At 42.6% G+C, this 23,031-nt stretch overlaps 1 protein-coding gene across 9 annotated transcripts in view; it reads right to left on the bottom strand.

The window, feature by feature from the left end:
- Window positions 1–23,031, bottom strand: part of gbf1 (golgi brefeldin A resistant guanine nucleotide exchange factor 1) — a 231,590-nt gene that overhangs the window by 111,835 nt on the left and 96,724 nt on the right. For all 9 annotated transcript variants that reach the window (XM_085970692.1, XM_085970688.1, XM_085970687.1 and 6 more), the window contains one exon: window positions 20,691–20,822. In XM_085970692.1, coding sequence (XP_085826818.1) covers window positions 20,691–20,822 — 132 coding nt within the window. The remainder of the gene's footprint in view (window positions 1–20,690; window positions 20,823–23,031) is intronic.

The following is a 23,031-nucleotide window of genomic DNA, read 5'->3' as shown; positions in this document are numbered from 1 at the left end:
CAGGAAAGTGGAGTTGAGGTCGAAGATCAGCCATGATCTTATTGAATGGTGGAGCAGGCTCGAGGGGCCAATTGGCCTACTCCTGCTCCTATTTCTTATGTAACAACAACTTGCATTTATATAGTGTCTTTAATGTAACAAAACATCCCAAGGATCTTCACAGGAGCATTAATAAAATTTGACACTGAGCCACATAGGAGGTATTAGAACAGGTGACCAAAAACTTGATCAACGAGGTAAGTTTTAGGGAGCAACTTAAAGGAGAGAGAGGTAGCGAGGCGGAAAGTTTTAGGGAGGGAATTCCAGAGCTTGGGGCCCAGGCTGCTGAAGGCACGGCCACCAATGGTGGCGCGATGGAAATCGTTGATGTGCAGGAGGCCAGAATTGAAGAGTTGCAGGAGGTTACAGAGAGAGAGAGGAGCGAGACAATGGAGGGATTTGAAAACAAGGGTGAGAATTTTAAAACTGAGGTGTTGCCGGACCAGGAGCCAGCGTGGGTCAACGAGCACAGGAGTGATGGGCGATCAGGGCGTGGTGCGAGTTAGGATACAGGCAGCAGGGTTTTGGACGAGCTCATGCTTATGGAGGGTGCAAGGCACCCTGGCAACTCATTCAAAAGGAACACGGGCAAAGGCCTGCTGGAAGGTTAGCTGTAGGCAGTATGTTGAAGACAGCAGAGATAAGAGCAATTCAGATCAACAAATAATATGAAAGCTATGTTGCAATATCATACTGTGTTACTGCTGATACCTAACATTAAAAAAGTTACAGGTAATCTTCTCTCCGTGCTGTGTTCGAATCCCCATCACATTTAACCAAAGTGAACAAAGGCAGTATCAAAGTTAATTTTACAAAAAGCACCAAAGAATTTAAGGGTTTTACAGCTTGGGCATGTAGAGACACTTGATCTCTGAAAGTAATTCCTTTTTTATTTGTGTCTGGCACTACACAAAAGCCATCGCTGAACGAACTGAAAGAAAGGTAATCACTAAAACTTGGCATTACAGGTGCTCTTTCAGAAACAAACTAGTCCCACTTGCTCCAGCACAGTATCTGTTTTCACTGCACTGATCATAAACTATAATTAACTTCCATCATGCCATCACTCAAAAAAGCAACATCTGTGAGGTCCAGCAGTCCGTTCGTTCACTACTTTGTTGCCCACGAATGCGGTTTCTGGTTCACTTCTAATTGGGGGTCGTATTCAAACAAAATATGCCATTTTAGCTTTTTAAAGAGCTACCTCATTCACTTCCTCCAAATTCAAAAGGATACACTGATGTGACAAAATGAGGGAAAGGGTTATGTGCGGGGGGGGGGGTGGAGAAGGGCGAGAAAAGGAGCGGAATAAGGGGAAAAGAAATGGTCAAAGGGGGGCATGGGGAAAGGGATCGTTGTTGGGGGAACGTGGAGGAGGAGGGGGAAATGAAACAGATGGGAGAGGGGAGGAAGAGTGGAGTACAGAGGACTGCATGACTACATCGACAAATTATATGACAATTTCTTTTTTAAATTTAAATCATCGCTCAGGTTTATTTTTGAACAAATAATGTCAGCATGTAACTGGCACTCACACATATTTCACAGCAAGCAACACAGTAAAATGCAATACAGGCAAAAATACTGCAGATGCTGGAAATCTGTTTCCACTGTTCGGTTTTTGTGGCAGTAATATGCAAATTTATTTAATTCTTTAATCAGCTTGTCTTCACAAAGCAATCACAAAATGCAACAAAACCAGTATTTGTGAAGTAGCGATTCTAAACTATAGGCTGTATCTGTTCTTTCGGACGGAGGAGAAATTTATTTAACATCGTCAACAGGGGCACATTTTTTGCCCTAGGATGCTAATGGGATCCTAACATAACAAATGCAGCAAATGAAGATAAAAATTGGTTTATCATTTCAGAATTTTGATTATACTGTTGCTAAAATACATCTACATTTTAATGAGAGAGAGAAAAAAGGAGCAAGAACGTGAAACAAAGGAAAGAGGATGTGCATTTATACGGCGTCTTGCCACGTCCATCAAGATGTTCCTAAAATGCATCACATACAGTCAAATACATTTGAAGCAGTCACTGTAGCTGTGCGAGAAAGCATGGAAGCCACTGCACAATCGTCAAATAGAACTTCAGCACTTTTTTTAATCAAACGTCTTACCTCTTATTTCTGAAGTTTCAGATCATTCCGTTCATTGTCAAAGACAAATTTCTCAGGCAAGACACATAGCCCCCACCCACTGGTTTATTTTCCTCTTCATTTTCAGAGTTTCACACTGCTTCATTTTAACTTCCACAAACAACTCCAAGGCCCATTAATTATTTGTTCTGGAGCTGAATATGTTAAGTGACCTGACTTTACCAAACTGCAGACATTTAAAAAAGTAATACTGTCCGAAACAAATGTTCTGATCAAAATCACATTTTACTCACCCACTCTCTTGACCAAATCTTTATTTTTCTTTCATACCAAAACGGACTAGAAAGACATGCACACTGGCATTCAGCATGCCAATTAATTTTAAGACCAACTCACATACTTCATGGGCAAGCAGAAAGGGCTACTTCTCACCAAATAAGCACACCCCATTAACTTCCATTTAAGGTCTACACTAAGTGCCTCATTTCAAAATCTGTAATCTACATTGTTTAACATCTTCAGTTGCATAACAGCAGCTTGTGCTCGTATGGAACTTCTAATATAATACAGCATCCCAAGGCACTTAACACAAGAGAGAACAGGACTGAGCTACAGTAGAGGAATTAGGGAGATTTAAAAAAATTTTTTTTTTTTTTTTTTTTTTTAAATAAAAGGTGGGTAGAGGAGTCGCAAGACAAACAAGTTTACGGGAGTTTACACAGGATGCAGAGTCAAGGCACCTTAGGGTGAATGCAGGGGCGTACTGCTGCAAGAGAGTGCAGAGGCAGGTTGGAGCAAGCCGGGGGGGGGGGGGGGGGAATTGTGAACGAGGACAATGATTTGAATACAGTGTGTTGGAAGACAGGGATCTTGCAGAGGTCAACCAGGATGGGGTGATGAACATACCTGGATAATATCTCCTCTTTGAGGCTTTTTTTTTCATGTTGTTGTTATTCTGTATGGTACGAGTTCAAACCCAACTGTGTGAATTACCATGGGAAAGATACAATTGCCCTGAAAATGGTGCTGTTTAAGGCAGATAGCAGATTTGAGAAATTTAAAAAGACTAAGGAAATTGGGCTTGATCTTAGGTATCAAGGTGACCGCATAAAGATTCCAAAGTCACGAAGACGTGAATAAAATTGATCGACCATTTTTTCACAATGATAAAGGATTTCAAATACAGGGGACATCTATTAACTAGAACCAAATCGGGAATCAAGGTGGAACTAATCCGTACATAGAGGTACGAGTCATATGGGGAAAAGAAAATCACAAGAGAAAGACACAGAAGTAAATGGAGTCAAGTGACCACGAGATATTTCTGGAGAAATAAGGGTTTGATAGATATGGTGGTATTGAAGAGCAATTAAAAACGAATTGTTGGGCTGTAGTTAAGTTTTCCTTTGTTTCCTGTTGCTTTCAAAATTTATTTCAAACCTGTATTGCATTTTAATAATTTTCCTCTTAAACACAGGTACTTTTAAGGCACGCTTGTATTTGATAACATCAAACAGGCACTTCCATGTTTCGTGAATTGTATAAACCAATAGTATACAGTACTAACATTTTCTGCTTATATTGACTTTTCCGTGTGTGCATTTCCTGTTCTCTGTATATTTAAATACTTCAGACACAGTTTTTCAGAGCTAGTTGTGCCAGCAGTGTGTGTTTAGGATATAAATTTAGTCTGCATTACTGCCTCTCCAGTGAGCCAGTATCTTTTCAATGAGAATTTCCAGAGACATTGTATCAGAAACAGTGAAAAGTTTACTGAAACTACATTTGTCAAAAATGTAATGAAACGTTTGCGGGAAAAGAGACAATTTCAGTAACCATACAAATGATTTTCTAAAGTGTTGCAAAATGTAAAAAGTTATTGAATGCTTTAAAACCGTTTATAGAGAAAATATAATTGACCTTAAATTTTTCTGTAACTTCAGATGACTTAAATTTATTTAAGTATTCAAATTTCCTTTTAAATTTTAAGCATTGCAAAACTGTTAATGTAATTTCTCACTTGTAATTACACTGACTATTTAATAAAGTTTAGGACTCCAATTCACAAGATCAAGGAACATGCCTTCAATACTTATTTCAGTTAGCCTATAGGTGGCACTGCATACAAGCAAGGACAAAATATTCACTCACTGTTCGAATAATTTTTCCAACTCATCACAAAATTTAAATTTCATCGATAAAATTTATAATGTACAAAACATGCATCTAAAAAATACAATATTCTGACTGCCTATCTCATCATTCCATCTGGTAACTAAATCTACTTATGTCTAGTTTTTGGTCTGAATTACGTCGTTCAACATAGTGTTGGTAAAAAGGAACAATATGTTTGGATTTGACAGAATTCCCAGACCATCAGGGCATTTTGTTTAATCTTTGGTCTTAAATCAACTTTTCCCAGGGGAAAACCCGATTTAAGACCGAGTTACTTTGCTTTATTTCTTCATCTGAAGGTGACTTAGCTTTACACGGAGGAACTGGGGAAACCTTGTGAAATCATTCATGTCATTTTAGTGAGAATATTCTTCAATAGAAAAAAGGTTGTAAAGATTCAAAACAAATGTATCTAAAGCTTCAAATTGCTTCGTAAAGGCATTGTCAAACTGCATTAAAGTTTCGGCTAATGATGTAGAATTTAAATCTGCATAATCTCACGTGTTAAAGGGCGTCATACCTTATATTAAGCATATGCAGCTTCAAGTATCGATGCCCTGTGTACTCTACAAAAACACTGTCCCAGTAAAATGATCGATATGCTGGATAAATGTTAGGGGAAGCCAATGGGTTTAAGTAATGTGTCCACAGACAATTTTTTTTAATTTTCAGACAAGCCTGTTTGTTTAGCCACATCTCCATAGAGACTTTAATTGAAATTTATGAGGTCAGACATTTCAACTTGAAGCTATGCATGCCAGGGTGGAACCAAGGGAGGACAGGCTGTTGGTTCATTGCGCAAGGAAACAAGTGCCTGTTCTATTCACGAACGTCCAATTGTCAAAATTCAGCATTCATTTTGCAAAATGTTAAAAAAAATTAAGCTACGGTACTACAGTATTACAAGGCCAAACATATGGGCTTACAGCTTGTGCATCTGTGCTGAACAGTGACACTGCTGGGAAGGCCAAGAGTAGCAACAGCAACTGTTGTAGTTCACGGACTAATCAGGGGTGTCGCACAAAGCACAGAGAGTAAGGAATGACGTTCAGAGAGAGAAAAAAGCACAGAAGGGACAGTCAAGGGAATGCAGAAAGAAATAAAAAGGCTAAAAATGTATGGTATGTTTAAGAATAAGAGAGAGGAGAAGGAAATAATAGGTGACTTACATTTAAATCTAATTTTGCTCATTCTTTGATTGAAGTATTACTTCCATGTACAACTGGATAAATGTCATTCATCAGAAGACAAATCATCTGGGAATACTCCTTTTAGAAGTCTCCTGCTTTTGTAGTCGACTTGTTTTCCCCCTTCCACACTGCGCAAAAATATTATGTCTACACATGCACACCACCTCATACTGGACTTCACCTTCTGGTCCTTACCCGAGAGGAGGCAGCGACATGGTTCAAAAATACGAGAAAAAAACCATTTTGTTGATTCGATATGTAAGAAACTCAAACCCATGCAGGATTTTTTTTTAAAAGGTAGGCAGGAAGGGAGTTTTCTGCATCGAGAGTGAACTTCAATCGAATAATGATAATACGTAAAAGTAATTTGTTCAACCTCTACATATACGTGGGAATATACCAAAGTATTCCAGGTTTCCAAGGACCTAGTTCTTCCGGCCAGCTTGGAACATTACAGCAACAAAGCACTCTGTCTTAAGCTGCCACAGTAAGACAGTAATGCTCAGTGGATACAGGTGCCCGCCTCCATGTTGCAATGCAAATAAACTTGGTGATGAACCCTTCAGATGTTGGCTGAAGGAACAGCCACTATACAAGTACAATTGGATCGAGCAGGTGACGTGAATCGTGCTGCCAAATTTGCCCTGGTGTATCCAACCCAACGTCTTCTACGCCATTCGTTCACGTTTATTTATTAATAGATTTATTTAAGTTTTCATTTGAAAAGGAGAAAAACTGTCCATATTGATGAACATTTTGTCCTCTGCAATTGAGGGTGGCCTGCCATGCATACATAGTGTACGGGTTATGCTCCAGGGCTGGTTATCCAGAGGCCTGGACTGAATCCAGAGTTCAAATCCCATCATACAGTTTAAGAATTTGAATTCAGTTTTAAAAAGTGCCCATGAAGCTGTGGGATTACTGTAAAAACCCAACTCGTCCTGCTAGCATGAAAACTGCCATCCTTACCTGAAAGAACCATACAATGCTACCATATGGAAATTGGCCATTTGATCAATTGTCTGTACGAGTGTCTTTCTTCCCATTGGACCACTTGGTCTAATCCAGATAACTTGTTCTCTCCCTATACCCTATATTCATTTTCAAGCAACCATCTAAAATGCCTTTGAAAAGAATTCATGGACTACGCTTCAACAAAGGTTTGCGACAGAGAATTCCACATTCTCACTGACCTCTGTGTAAAGAATATTTTCGAAGTCCCTTTAATTCTTTCTGCTATCTTAAATTTGAAATCTCATTATAATCCTGAACATCATCAGGTCACCCCTTCACACCACTTTGAGTAATCATTCTGAATTCTTCAAAGATATTATGCCAGTCTTTCGCTCTAAAGTGACTTTCTACAAATAGCTCCACTTTTTGAATACCATGTAAACCCTCCTGCATATAGAGTCCAAAGAGAGTGAACTTCACCTCTGCTCACTATTAGTTGCTGGCTGATCGACCTACAGTACTTGATCTCACGAAAGCTATCACATGACTACTAAAAGAGCAAACTAATTTTTTTTTTTTTTTTTTTTAAAGTGACCGTGTGATTTCCTGCAGTGGATGACAAATATCCTCTTGCATGTGGAAATTGAAAAAACTAGGAAGAACGGCAGATTACCTAAATCCAAAATCCAAATAGGAACAGCTGTCATCCCACAAGAATAATCACACTGCACAGTTTCTTTAAGAGATTCACGCTCTGGGCAGTCAGCTGATCTTACCCCACTCTGCTGCATAAAAGAGCGTCTCCTTTCCCAGAGCAAGCACTATTCAAATTCCAAATTAGAAAAAGAACCCCCAATAGTCAATAAAAAGCTTTTCCGAGTCACACAAGATCAGAGAAATAGGTTGGCTGGAAGCTTTTAAAGCAATGGTTGATCTTCTTTGAAAGAAGGCACAAAAACATACCGACAGGTAGTAGTTCAGCATTGCTCCTTATTCAGCTGCTACATACAATGAGAATTGCACCAGAGCAGTACAGAAAATGGCAGTGGAACTCGAAAGATTTAAATGCTTTGGACAACTGGGATTGTTGTCGTTGGAGCAGAGAAGGTTAAGAGGAGATTTGATCGAGGGGTTCAAAAACCTGAAGGGTTTTGATACAGTAAATAAGGAGAAACTGTTTCCCATGGCAGAAGGATTGGTAACCAGACGAGACAGATTTAAGGTGATTGGCAAAAGAACCGGGGCGACAGAAGGAAACATTTTTTTTACACAGCGAGTTGTGATCTGGAATGCACTGAAAGGGTGGTGGAAGTAGATTCAATAGTGACTTTCAAAAGAAAATTGGATTAATACTTGAAGGGAAAAAATTACAGGCTACGGGGAAAGAGCAAGGGAGTGGGTTTTTTAATATTCATTCCTGGGATGTGGGTGTCACTGGCAAGGCCAGCATTTCTTGCCCATCCCTAATTGCCCTCGAGGTGGTGGCGGTGAGCCGCCGCCTTGAACCGCTGCAGTCCGTGTGGTGAAGGTGCTCCCACAGTGCTGTTAGGGAAGGAGTTCCAGGATTTTGACCCAGCGACAATGAAGGAACGGTGATATATTTCCAACTCAGGATGGTCTGCACCTTGGAGGGGAACTTGCAGGTGATGGTATTCCCATGCACCTGCTACCCTTATCCTTCCAGGTGGTAGAGGTCGTGGGTTTGGGAGGTGCTGCCGAAGAAGCCTCTGCAAACTGGTGTAGTGCTTCTTGTAGATGGTACACACTGCAGCCACGGTACGCCGGTGGTGCAGGGAGTGAATGTTTAAGGTGGTAGAGAGGGTGCCAATCAAGCGGGCTGCTTTGTCCTGGATGGTGTCAAGCTTCTTCAGTATTGTTGGAGCTGTACTCATCTAGACAAGTGGACAGTATTCCATCACACTCCTGACTTAAAGTCATAATGGCACAGAAGGAAGCCATTCAGCCCATTGAATCCATGCCGGCCCTCTGTAGAGCAATCCAGTCAGTCCCATTCTCCCGCTCTATCCCTGTAGCCCTGCAAGTTTATTTCCCTCAAGTGCCTATCCAGTCTCCCCTTGAAAACATTAAGCATCTCCGCTTCCACCACTTCCGTCGGCAGCGAATTCCAGGTCATCACCACTTGCTGCATAAAAAAGATTTTCCTCACATCCCCCCTGTATCTCTTGCCCAAAACCTTAAATCTATGTCCCCTAGTCCTTGTACCATCAACTAGTGGGAACAGCCTTTCCCCGTCTAGCCTATCCAAACCCGTCATAATCTTGTACACCTCGATCAAATCACCCCTCAACCTCCTTTGCTCTAATGAAAAGAAATCCAGCTTCTCCAACCTGTCCTTGTAGCTGAGGTCCCCCATCCCCAGAGCCATTCTGGTAAATCTCCTCTGCACCTTCTCAAGGGCCTTCACATCCTTCCTAAGTGTGGTGACCAGAACTGGATGCAATACAGGAAACTCTCGATTTACCGGCACCTAAATAACCGGAAATCTCGGTTAACCGGCAAAATTCAGGAGTAGGTTCAGTTAAGTTTTACTTCATATTGTACTTGCCTTCCTCAATCTGTTGCTGTGCAAGGGTGCGGCTGCAGCTGTTGCTAAGCTGCAGAGACGCTTGGAACTTGTGGCCATTGTTCTGCACCTGTTGCTAAGCAACAGGGTTTGTTGCTTTATACGGGGCTCTCAGCTCTCCGTATCTTTTAACTATAGCTCTCGGTTATCCGGAATTTTTGATGAACCGGCACCACGTCGGTCACGGATAAAAAAGAGTTTCCTGTGCTCCAGTTGTGGCCTAATAAAAGTTTTATAAAGGTTCAGTATAACTTCTCTACTTTTGTACTCAATACCTCTATTTATGAAGCCCAAGATCCCATATGCTTTGTTAGCCACTCTCTCAATATGTCCTGCCACCTTCAGGAACCTATGTACATTAACTCCCAGGTCCCTCTGTCCCTGCACACTCTTTAAAACTGTGCCATTAAATGTGTATTGCCTCTCCCTGTTCCTTCTGCCAAAATGCATCACCTCACACTTCTCTATTAAATTCCATCTGCCATTTGACTGCCCATTCTGCTAGCCTTTCCATGTCCTGTTGCAGTCGATTGGTTTCATCTTCACTGTTTGCCACACCCCCCAAGTTTGGTGTCATTGGCAAATTTAGAAATTCTACTCTTTCAATATCCAGGTCATTTATATATATCAAAAAAAGCAGTGGCCCCAGCACTGACCCTTCAGGAACACCACTGTCTACCATCCTCTAGTCTGAAAAACAGTCATTTACCACAACTCGCTGTTTTCTGTCCTGAAGCCAATTCCTTATCCAAGCTGCCACTGACCCACCTATTCAACAAGCCTCAATTTTGTTAACCAGCCTTCGATGTGGTACTTGTCAAACGCCTTTCGAAAATCCATGTAGACAACATCCATTGCATTCCCATCATCAATCCTCCCTGTTACTTCATCAAAAATTCAATTAGATTAATCAAACACGATCTTCCTTTTACAAACCCGTGTTGGCTCTCCTTAATTAGCTTAAACCTCTGAGTGCCTATTAATTTTTTCCTCGATTATTGTTCCTAAAACTTTACCCAACACTGATGTTAAACTGACTGGCCTGTAGTTGCTAGGATTGTCCTTGCACCTTTTCTTGAACAACGGTGTCACATTTGCCACTTTCCAATCCTCAGGCACCTCCCCTACATCTAGGGAAGATTGGAAAATTATGGCAAGCCCTTCCGCTATCTCCTCCCCCATTTCCCTTAGCAACCTGGATGCAAACCATCTGGACCAGGCGACTTGTCCACCTAAGTATACCCAGCCTTTCTAGTACATCCTGTCTATCAATTTTCACCCCTTCTATTGCTTCTACCTTTTCTACTTCTACCAATATTTTGTCAGCATCCATCTCCTTAGTAAATACTGATGCAAAGTACTCAGAGTATTCTAGCCTTGCCCTTCGCCTCTAAGCATATATCACCTTCGTCTCCAATAAGCACCATCCCGCCTCTTACTACCCGCTTACTGTTTACATGCCGTTAGAAGATTTTTGGGTTCCCTTTTACGTTAACCGCCATTCTACTCTCATTCTCTCTTTGCCAATCTTATTTTCATCTTCACATCCCCCCTCAACTTATTGTATTTGGTCTGGTTCTCCCTTGAAGAATTCATCTGACATGCATCATAAACCCTCTTTTTTTGTTTCATCATCTTCTCCATCTCCGTCATCCAAGGAGCCTTTGCTTTGGTTCCCTTACCTTTTCCTCTTGTTGGAATGTACCTAGCCTGTACTTGGAACATCTCCTCCTTAAAGATCACCCATTGTTCCATTACAGTTTTTCCTGTCAGTCTTTGGTTCCATTTTACCCTGGCTAGATCCTTTCGCGTCCCATTGAAGTTAGCCCGATTCCAGTTTAGAAGTTCCACTCTAGATTGTTCCTTGCACCTCTCCATTGCTAACCTAAATCTTATGGTACGATGGTCACTCGTACCCAAGTGTTCTCCCACAGACACTTGGTCGACCTGGCCCACCTCATTCCCCAGCACCAGATCCAGCAATGCCTCCTTCCTCGTTGGGCCAAGAACATATTGGTCAAGGAAATTCTCAACACATTTCAGAAATTCCTCCCCCTCCTTTCCCTTTACCCTAGCATTATCCCAATCGATATTTGGGTAATTAAAGTCCCCCAATATCACCGCTCTATAGCTCTTGCATATCTCTGCGATTTCCCTGCAGATTTGCTCCTCTGCCTCCCTCTCACTATTTGGGGGCCTGTAGAATACCCCCAATAGCGTGACCATACCCTTTTTGCTCCTCAACTCTAACCAAATGGATTCTGCCCTTGTCCCCTCAAGAACATCCTCCCTTTCCAACACTACAATGTCTTCCTTAATCAGCACGGTCACCCCACCTCCCTTTTTTCCTTCCCTATCGTTTCTGAACACCTTGTACCCTTGAATATTAATTGCCCAGTCCTCGCCGTTTTTAAGCCACGTTTCGTTATTGCCACAACATCCTATTGCCACACGGCTAATTGTGCTTGTAGCTCACCAACCTTATTCACCACACTTACAGCGTTTACGTACATGCATTCTAAACCTATTTTTGAACTTTTCGTAGACTTTCTTCGTCTGCTCCTATCTAATATGGTACTACTACCGCCTCTAGTACGATCTTCTCTAGAACTATCCAATACAATCACTCTTTTATGCACCTTATCCTCTTTTCTACTCCTATATGCTGCTGCCCATCCCCCTGCCAAGCTAGTTTAAACCCTCCCCAACAGCACTAGCAAACCTCCCCGCGAGAATATTGGTCCTGGCTCTGTAACCCATCCGGCTTGTACAGGTCCCACCTTGCCCAGAAACGGTCCCAATGCCTGAGAAATCTAAAGCTTTCCCTCCTGCACCATCTCTCCAGTCACGCATTCACCTGTTCTATCCTCCTATTCCTGTACTCACTAGCACAGGAGTAATCCGGAGATGACCACCTTTGAGGTCCTGCTTTTTAATCTCTCGCCTTGCTCCCTAAACTCTGCCCGCAGGACCTCGTCCCTCTTTCTGCCGAGGTCGTTGGTACTGATATGGACAACGACCTCTGGCTGTTCACCCTCCCCCCTCACTGTCCTGCAGCCGCTCAGTGCCATCCTTGACCCTGGCACCAGGGATGCAACATACCATCCTGGAGTCACGTCTATGGCCGCAGAAACACTTGTCTGCTCCCCTAACTATTGAATCACCAACCACTATTGCTCTTCTTCTTTATCCTCCCCCCCCCTAAGCTCAGCCACCCGTGGTCTCTGGCTGCACTCCCCAGAGGAACCATCGCCCTCACCAGTACTCAGAACAAAATACTGGCTGGAGAGCGCGATGCACTCCAGGGACTCCTGCACTACCTGCCTGGTCCTTCTCTTCTGTCTGGCGGTCACCCATTCCCCCTCTGCCTGCGTGTTCTTAAGCTTAAGCTGCGGCCTTGCAGATGGTGGAAAGGCTTTTGGGAGTCAGGAGGAAAGACACTCGCCGCAGAATAACCTGCCTCTGACCTGCTCTTGTAGCCACAGTATTTGTGTGGCTGGTCCAGTTAAGATTCTGGTTAATGGTGGCCCCCCCCCCCCCCCAGTATGTTGATGGTGGGGGATTCAGTGTTGGTAATGCCATTGAATGTCAAGGAGAGGTGGTTAGACTCTCGCTTGTTGGAGATGGTGGTCATTGCCTGGCACTTGTGTGGCGCGAATGTTACCTGCCACTTATCAGCCCAAGTCTGAATGTTGCCCGGGTCTTGCTGCTTTTGAGCATGGACTGCTTCATTATGAGGAGTTGCGAATGGCACTGAACACACAGCAATCATCAGCAAACATCCCGACTTCTATCCTTATGATGGAGGGAAGGTCATTGATGAAGCAGCTGAAGATGGCTGGGCCTAGGACACTGCCCTGAGGAACTCCTGCATTGATTTTCGGGGGCGGAGATGACTGACCAACAACTACAATCATCTTCCTTTGTGCTAGGTATGACTCCAGCCAGTGGAGCATTTTCCCCGATTCCCATTGACTTCAATTTTACTCGGGCTCCTTGATGCCACACTCGGTCAAATGCTGCCTTGATGTCAAGGGCAGTCACTCTCACCTCACCAATTCAGCTCTTTTGTCCATGTTTGGACCAAGGCTGTAATGAGGTCTGGAGCCGAGTGGTCCTGGCGGGACCCAAACTGAGCATCAGTGAGTATGTTATTGGTGAGTAAGTGCCACTTGCTAGCACTGTCAACGGCACCTTCCATCACTTTGCTGATGACAGAGTTTACAGATGGGGCGGTAATTGGCCGGATTGGATTTGTCCTGCTTTTTGTGGAAAGAACATAACTGGCAGTTTTCCATATTGTCAGGTAGATGCCAGTGTTGTAGCTGTACTGGAACAGCTTGGCTAGAGGCGCAGCTTCTTCAGTACGACAGCCGGGATGTTGTCAGGGCCCATAGCCTTTGCTGTACCCAGTGCACTCAGCTGTTTCTTGATATCACGTGGAGATGTGGAGTGAATTGAATTGGCTGAAGACTGGCTTGTGATGGTGGGGACCTCAGGAGAAGGCAGATATGGATCATCCACTTGGCATTTCTGGCTGAAGATGGCTGCAAACGCTTCAGCCTTATCTTTTGCAGTCACATGCTGGGCTCCGCCATCATTAAGGATGGGGATATTCATGGAGCCTCCTCCTCCCGTTAGTTGTTTAATGGTCCGCCACCATTCACGACTGTATGTGGCAGGACTGCAGAACTTTGATCTGATCCGTTGATTGAGAGATTGCTTAGCTCTCTGTCTATAGCATGCTGCTTCTGCTGTTTAGCATGCATGTAGTCCTGTGTTGCAGCTTCTCCAGGTTGGCACCTCATTTTTAGGTGTGCCTGATGCTGGGCATGCTCTTCTACATTCCTCATTGAACCAGGGTTGGTCCCCTGATGGTAATGGTAGAGTGAGGAATATATCAGGCCATGAGGTTACAGATTGTGGTGGAATACAATTCTGCTGCTGCTGATGGTCCACAGCAACTCATGGATGCCCAGTTTTGAGCTGCTAGGTCTGTTCGGAATCCATCCCATTTAGCACGGTGGTAGTGCCACACAACACGATGGAGGATGTCCTTGGTGTTGTGTGGCACTACCACAGTGCAGTGGTCACTGCTACCAAAGCGGTCATGGACAGATGCAGCTGTGACAGGTAGATTGGTGAGGATGAGATCAAGTAGGTTTTTCGTGTTGGCTCTCACCACCTATCACAGTCCTAATCTGGCAGCTATGTCCTTCAGGACTCAGCCAGCTCGGTCGGTAGGGGTGCTACCAAGCCACTCTTGGTGATGGACATTGAAGTCCCCCACCCAGAGCACATTCTGTGCCCTTGCTATCCTCAGTGCTTATTCCAAGTGGTGTTCAACGTGGAGGAGTACCACATTCATCAGCTGAGGGAGGGTGGTTGGTGGTAATCAGCAGGAGGTTTCCTTACCCATGCTTGACCAGAAGCCATGAGACTTCATGGGGTCCGGAGTCAATGTTGAGGATTCCCAGGGCCACTCCCTCCTGACTGTGCTGCCACCTCTGGTAGGTTTGCCCTGCCAGTGGGACAGGACATACCCAGGGATGGTGATGGAGGAATCTGGGACATTGGCTGAAAGGTATGATTCTGTGAGTATGACTAGGTCTGGCTGTTGCTTGACTAGTCTGTGGGACAGCTCTCCCAATTTTGGCACAAGTCCCCAGATGTTGGTGAGGAGGACTTTGCAGGGTCGACCAGGCTGTGTGTGCCGGCGTGTCCGAAGCCGGTGCCAAGGTCGTCCGGTTTTCTGATTATTGTTTTATGTACAATGGAGTGGTTTGCTCGGCCATTTCAAAGGGAAGTTAAGAATCAACCATATTGATGTGGGTCTGGAGTCACATGTAGGCCAGACCAGGTAAGGACAGCAGATTTCCTTCCCTAAAGGGTATTAGTGAACCAGATGGGTTTTTACGACAAAACAATAGTTTCATTGTCACCATTACTGATACTAGCTTTTTATTCCAGATTTAGTTAATTAACTGAATTTAAATTCTCCAGCTACCATGGTGGGATTTGAACTCACATCTCTGGATCATTAGTGCAGGCTAGACCAGTAACATAGCCACTATGCTACCGTTCCTGTTGATTACAGGAAACTTTCGTTTAACCGGAGGTTAAATGTCCGGAAAGCTCTATCTACCGGCAAAATTCAGGAGCCGTTTCCTATAAGTTTTTTTACTTCTCGTTGCTTTTTTTTTCTAGTCAGGTTCTGCAAGGTCTAGCTGAAGCTGTTGCTTAGCTACAGAGACGCTTTTAAGCTGCGGCCAACTTTCTTGAAGCTGTTGGAGTTTGTTGATTCACACGGAGCTCAAAAGCGCCGTATGTTTTAACATTAGCGCTGGTTTCTACGGCAGTTTTGATGGTACGGCACCAGCTCGGTCCAGTCAGTGCCGGATACCAGAAAGTTTCCTGTAATTAGATAGCTCTACCAAAGATCCGGCACAAGCACAATGGGCTGAATGGCCTCCTTCTGTGCTGTATCATTCTATGATTCAACGATTCTAACTTGGAGAAAAGCATTTGTCATCAACTAAATAAAGCGGAGGCAATAATGCTGAGCAAAAGAATGTATACTGCTCCAAAATGCTGCAATGGTCTTGAATGGAACCACCCAAATGTTGATCCAAGAAGTGGTCACAGCATATGAAGAGTGAACTTGGGCTTTAACACAAGGACTCACACTTCACTGCAAACCTCAATGGCAATAAATTTACTGAGAATCTTACTTTCTCCACTGATCAAGGAACACAATAATTTACATTTATCTAGCACCTTTCACAACCGCAAGGCGCCCCAAAGCACTTTACAGTCAATGATGTACTTTTGAAGTGTAGTCACTGTTGTAATGTAGGAAAAGGTCAACCATTCACAACCCCGAGGTCTCGAAATGGTGTAAAAGCTTCCTTGGTTTTAGAAACTATAAAGCAACCCACAAGTTTTTGGCAGTCTAACAAACTTTTCTTTGATTTCGGTGAACAACAATTAGTTCTTCTCATTGGTCAAACTGTTGACTGCCTGGACTTCCACAGACAGCCATCAGAAAAATCACCCAGCAGAATTTTGAACAGGTGCCCACAAAGTGGGGGCGAGAACCCTCATTCACCATCTCTCCGTGTTCATGTGGACGAAAGCTGCAACCACACACCGTGAGGAAATCAGAGTTACACCATTTTAAAGCAATGGTTGAGCTTCTTTCTAAGATGGACTGGTTACTTTTTTCTTTCCCTCTAGGAGGAATTATTTTCTTTGCACATCATCCGAGAAAATGTCCTTCTTTCTTGACACTAGAAAGCGATTCTCTCATTCTGCACTTCTCTGTTTCACCTCTTGCCCGTCTTCTGTTTGGAGCCATGTTTCTGCCAGTGTCAGAGGTTTCACAAGCTGCATATGCCTCTCAGACCAATAGCTTATTTTCAATGCTCCTTGGCTTGGCATAGAAATGTTGCAACACCTTCTATAATCACATCCTCTCTTTATCCTGAACATTATTTCCTTTCCACTTCTTGGCCTGCAACAATTATTTGCTCATATTTGTTTACCAAAGCCTTAGCCCCTCCCTCCAACAAATCGTTCAAATCATGCCCAAATACTGCTTTCACCTTAGCACAATGGCGTCTCAGATAGCAGGCCTCAATAAAAAAGCATTATATTTTAAAATAGAAAAATGAGAAATGTAAACAAAGTATTTAACTCTTTCAGTAAATATAGATTTTTACCCTGGCGTGAATGCAAGATCTACTTGCAAAACTCTAATTATAATTAATGTAAATGAAGCCTGTTTTTAGTTCATGTCCTTAAGATGAACTCAACTAGTATTTCAATTTCTACATTGGAGAAAAAGGCATATAGATTAAAGATAAACCAAACTTTTACATACACACACACACACACTAAGATGGAATTGGGTTTCACAACCAACATTCCTCGGAGGGGATTACTGATGGCTGGCAGCACTGTACTGTACATTATCCTTCAACAAACGAGCCCCGTGTGGCTCAATCAGAAGGAGATATTCAGTCATATTAAGCTGAAACGGCACCACAAAAGTAGTATAGTAACCACCGCAAGTAAAATTACAATCAGTATTTTAGCTCGAGACATTTCTCAGCAACAGTTACATTCTCAACACCAATATGGCACGAAGAGTTAACAGTGAATTTTGAGGGACAAATGCTGGAGAGCACATTAATGAAGACGCGATATAGCCACTTTGTTGTACTTGTTGCTTGGAAATTGATGCACGTTCCAATCTGAAAATTCCACTCCTAAAAAGCAATTAAACTCGGATTGATCGCAGGATTTCTTTATTTACAACAATTAAACTTGAAAGGGGCAAGTCAGCTTAAACACAGAGCCAGCAAGGCAGCAGAACAACAAATTATGCTCCTTTCATTATAAAACAGTTTACCATCCCGCTTCCAACTTGAGCAATGCCATGGGAGATGTGCGAGTGCTGATTACACGCACATATATATGAATATCTCAATATAACCGAAATTCTGGCTCGCTCCTAGTCTCGAGTAAAATGTTGTTGAATTTTTCTCAGATATATCAAACTAATTCTGTATCTCCACTCGTTGGTTCGGCGAGTGAGGGAGCAGCACGGAGACCCCAATGCTGCTGGGGCCCACCAAATCCAAACAAACCAATGCAGAGGTAGGGAGAGCAATTATCGTTCTGCTGCTGACTGTTTGGTATGCTGACTGGGAGTCGGAGTTAGAGAGAACAGCAGGCCAGTGCTGGGGAATAATGAAGAGGTCTATTGCCCCACTTGTTGCGGGAGAGTTGGGCCACCGCAGGTACATCAGTCGTGTCAGACGAGGAGAAAGGGAGCAAAAAATCCAAATATTTCCAAGTCTCAACATATTGTGGCTTTTGGGCAGCCTCTTCACTTCAATGCATGGAGATTCCACTGTGTATTTCAGACAAATTTAAACTGAAGAGAGGATTCAAGCGAATATAAAACCTTCCTGCTCCTTTGTACTTTTACTATTTTTGAGGAACATGCTAGAGTTTTCCAGGGGGTCTCACTTAAAAAAAATTCACTTGATTTCCCAGTGCTTCTTAAAAATTCCCATTTCTGTACAAAACAGTGATTCTTATAAAATACGGTACATAGTCGTCAAGCAAAAGTACAAAATAAAATGTCTGCAGGGAGAGTGCACCTTTCAACCAGTGAGGATTCTGCTTTACAGGAAGATACAAGTTTATAATGTTCTAAAAAAATATTGAAAACAACTTTGGCCTGAATGTACAGTTATATAATAGTCATTGATGCTTGTTTTTTTCTGCGAAAAGTAGGTTATTACAAGAAAGGCGTACAGAATCAAAATTTTATAATTCCAAATTAGGCCAATTGAAATTAATTTGGAGAAAAGCATACATTTGATCCAATTCAGATCACCGTTTCCTTCTCACCCACTGCACCAGGCATCACAGCATGTTTAACTTCCTTGTGCATTCTGCGTATCTTTAAAATAATGAAAGGATTAGATTCTATCCATGTGGCTAAGCTATTTACGTTATATAGGTAAGGGAAGGCCTGGGTTATGCAAGCACAGATCTAGGTTAGGCGATATCAGGAGTCGGAGGTATTTCTCTTTTCAAAGAAAGTAGTCAACCGATGGAACAAGTTGGCAACTCGTGCAATGCGCACAAATCCACGACAAACACTCAAGAGTGTATTGGATAAATTTCTCTCAGGATCTTTTTCCTGGCCCAGAAAATAGTGTGGCTAGTTGGATGGGCCAGCTGATCTTATCCTGTCCTTCATTTTTGTACATTCGAACACAGTATTGTCCTATTCTACCTCTCTACAGCTGCCGCAGCAAGTCGTACCATGAAATCGTAGTGTCGGCTTCCCACGACAGCAATTCTTCAGGAAATTTTTTAAATATTCAACTTCTGTGTACAATCACCCAAGCCGTCCAACCGAGTGTTTCACTGGTTTCCCAGTGAACAAATTAGGTTTTTCCCTTCTCCCCAAAATTCTCTTTCTGGTTTCCGTGAATGGTGCTTTGCTTGTATGCAGCCCTGTAATAGCTGATTACTCACACTGTGCCTTTAAAAAACATTTTTTTTTTATTTAATATATTGCAGGTTCAGAAAATCCAAATTTCCTTTGCTGAAACCAAAGCAAATCAGCTGATCCCCATCTGGGGGTTGTGAAAGTGATTCAAAATGTGATGAGAAGAAAAACACACACAGACAAGTAAATGTCATTGTAAATTGAAATAGCCTTGTGCAAATTTACTGAAAGCATTTTTTGACAATTAAAATCCACACTAAAACATTTAGGGAAAGAAAAACACATAATTCAATATCATAAATGTGAAGTTTCCCACTACCCTCCCCTCCAGAAAGTGGAAGGTATGATGGAGAGTTATTGAATAGTATAAGTAGTTCATCTTCCATCTGACCCATGGTCTAAGCTACGAACATCATCAAGCTACCTAAAATGCTGAGGAAACCTCTGTGCTCTATGTCAAAGCACTAATGTCCCATTTGTTTCAGGACTTTTTAAAACTATAAATCAGATAGTGGTAAAGATGACCCCTACCCACATAGAAACAAAACAAAACTTCCTTTTAAAAAAAAAAACTAGGAAATTATCTCAATTATCGAGCAATAGTAATAGTATGCATGTATTTTTTCTGGCAATCATGTCTATTTTAAACATCATCTGGTCAGGAAATGTTGGACCAGCAGTTATTGACTATTGACTATGGAGAAGCACAACGTCCAGACCACTCAGCTGAAAGTGGCAGTAAGAAGAACTAAAGAACTAGGTAAAAATGGAATAAGGAAGTACGAAATAACAGAAAATGCTGAAAAACTCAGGCAGCCAGGCAACATCCGTGGAGAGAAAATAGAGTCAACGTTTCGGGGAAAACCCTTGATCAAGACAAAGGGTTTGCCCCGAAACGTCGGCTCTATTTTCTCTCCACGGATGTTGCCTGGCCTGCAGAGTTTTTCAGCATTTTCTGTTGTTATTTCGGATTTCCAGCATCTGCAGTATTTTGCTATCGAATAACGAAGTGCCCTGGGCTCACAACTAAAATCCCAACACCAGCAACTTGCTCATCTTAGTTCTGCCATCTGGGAGAGAAGGCCAGAAATGTCTACACATGGTGGGAAGGGCAACATCAGAGACAGAGTCACAATAGGCCACTCTCATGGTCAATAACTGCAGAGATCCTCTTGTCCGGAGTACAGTATACTGTTCTGAACTTGAAAAGGACGGACAGAATTATTCACTGCCATTAAAAGGTTCAAAAGCTTCTGAGAAAATTTTCAAGTAATGATTTGGAAACTGGCTAGCTGCACAATAGCAACAATGTTCAATGAAAGAGTGAGTATAAAAATACTGCAACCTCTCATCATTAAAGGTTAGAGGCATTTTTAAAGAGCTGGCCAGAAATAAATGTTGTTTTGTCAAAAGGAATCCTACCAGAGCTTGGACCTTATCTTCAAAATACAAGCTGATAATTACAAATTAAAACATATTTTCGTGATTAGCCTCAGAAATTGAGGATGGTAAGATCCCTTGAAGAACTGAAGGACGGTTTCTGCTCAAATATTTAGTAGTGATGGTTATACCTCAGCAGCAGAGCATTTTACAATTAAGAAAATACACTTACCGATCAATCCGTACGACAGGAACTTGTTAACGGATGTTAGTGCCAACCCAGTGATGGGTCCAGTTGTATCTTCTGACCTGATCACCTCCAGGAAAGGTCGAAGGAAAACATTTGGTTCTATTTCTGAGAGCTCTGCAAGAGAAAAGGAAACCAAGTTTGATATCATTCCACACATCATCAAATCGAAGACTGGGCCTATTGGAAGCACCCATATACTGAAATGTAATGTACCCTGCTCATTTCATTGCTCTATAATTCTGCTTTAGGCCAAATCATACTGTACTTTGCACCAGGAATAGATCTTAAGTATCTATTCCATGGCATTTACCTTACTTCCGACAAAACTTCCTTTTTCATAATGTGATATGCACAACGTTTATAATTTTTTTTTATAGCACCTTATCTCTTTGAAACCTCTTAAAGGGCTTAACAGAAGATCAATGAGTATTGTGTCAGCAAATACAACAATGATTCTGCGACAACAATGCGATGAATGACCATTTAATCTGTTTTCAATGTTGATCGATGGGGAAGTGTTGGCAGGGGCACTGGGAGTATGCCGGGCTCCTTAAGCAGTACCATCAGATCTCTAATGTCCTCCTGAACCACCAGAAGAGGCAGAAAGGGCCTCGATTTAATGTTTCATTTGAGGGACACCACCTTCAACAATGCAGCACTCCCTCGATACTGCAACTGAGTGTGGACTCAGTTTATACATTCAAGTCAACAACAACAGCAGCAATTTATATAGCGCCTTTAACATAGTAAAATGTCCCAAGGCGTTTCACAGGAGTAGTTATCAAACAAAACTTAACACTGAGCCACATAAGGAGGTATTAGGTGAGGTCAAAGAGGTAGGTTTTAAGGAGTGTCTTAAAGGAGAAGTGAGAGGTAGAGAGGCAGAAGGGTTTAGGGAGGGAATTTCAGAGCTTCGGGCCTCAGCAGCTGAAAGCACAGCCGTCAATGGTAGAGCGATTAAAATCGGGGATGCCCAAGAGGCCAGAATTGCAGATATCTCAGAGTTGTAGGTCTAGAGGAGATTACAGAGATGGGGAGGGGCGAGGCTATGGAGGGATTTGAAAACAAGGATGAGAATTTTAAAATTGAGGCTTTGCTTAACCAGGAGTCAATGTAGGTCAGTGAGCACAGGGGTGATGGGTGAACGGGTCTTGGTGCGAGTTAGGACACGGGCAGCAGAGTTTTAGATGAGCTGAAGTTTACGGAGAGTGGAAGATGGGAGGCCGGCCAAGACAGCATTGGAATAGTCAAGTCTATAGGTAACAAAGGTATGGATGAGAGTTTCAGCAGTAGATGAGCTGAGGCAGGTGCAGAGACAGGCGAGGTTACAGCGGTGGAAACAGGCAGTCTTCGTGATGGCGCAGATATGTGGTCAGAGGCTCACCTCCGGGTTAAATATGATACCAAGGTTCCGAACAGTCTGGTTCAGCTTCAGACATTTGCCAGGGAAAGGGATAGAGTCGGTGGCTAGGGAACGGAGTTTGTGGTGGGGACCGAAGACAATGGCTTCAGTCTTCCCAATATTTAGTTGGAGGAAGTTTCTGCTCATCCAGATGTCGGACAAGCAGTCTGACAATTTGGATCGAGAGAGGTAATGGTGAGCTAGAGCTGGGTGTCATTCAGCGTACATGTGGAACCTGACATTATGTTTTCGGATGATGTCGCCGAGGGGCAGCATGTAGATGAGAAATAGGTGGCGGCCGAGGATAGATCCTTGTGGGGGGGACACCAGAGGCAATGGTGCGGGAGCGGGAAGAGAAGCCATTGCAGGTGGTTCTCTGGCTACGACTGGACAGGTAAGAATGGAACCAGGCGAGTCCTGGAGTGGAGCATGCAATAACAACTTTCTGACAAGAATGCTACAAAGTAAGCCAGGAAAGGTGTGATTTGCTGAACTGTGGAATGCTATTTGTTTCTGACATTTACAATGAACTCCAAATTAAGAAAAATACACTTTTTAAATAATTAAAAAATACAAGCTGGTAGAGTGGCTGATCAAAAAGAATCATTGTTGCACAGACTTGGAAAATGAGTATTATAAGCACAATGAACAATATAAATACAGTAATTATTGTGCACCTATTCAGCATTTAAGAGTTAATCTATGAAAGATCCTTTCACATCAGAAAAATTAAAATAGGCAATCGTCTGTTTAATGTAAAGTACATAATAAGTTAGCTTTAAAAAAAAACTTCAATTTCATTCAATTCTCGCAATATTGCAGTGTAAACGAAGCTTTATTTTCCCCAGAGGGGTTACTGGCATTTACATTTGGAGATGCCAGCCAGTCATGGGGTTTGGACGTAGACGCAGTGAATGTCCC

This window comes from Somniosus microcephalus, chromosome 29 (genome assembly GCF_052327205.1).
Source record: "Somniosus microcephalus isolate GS21.2 chromosome 29, FLI_Smic_1.0, whole genome shotgun sequence".
NCBI classification, from domain to species: Eukaryota; Metazoa; Chordata; class Chondrichthyes; order Squaliformes; family Somniosidae; genus Somniosus; species Somniosus microcephalus.
Note: the sequence above shows the minus strand (reverse complement) of the source record. Positions and strands in the feature narration are given on the sequence as shown.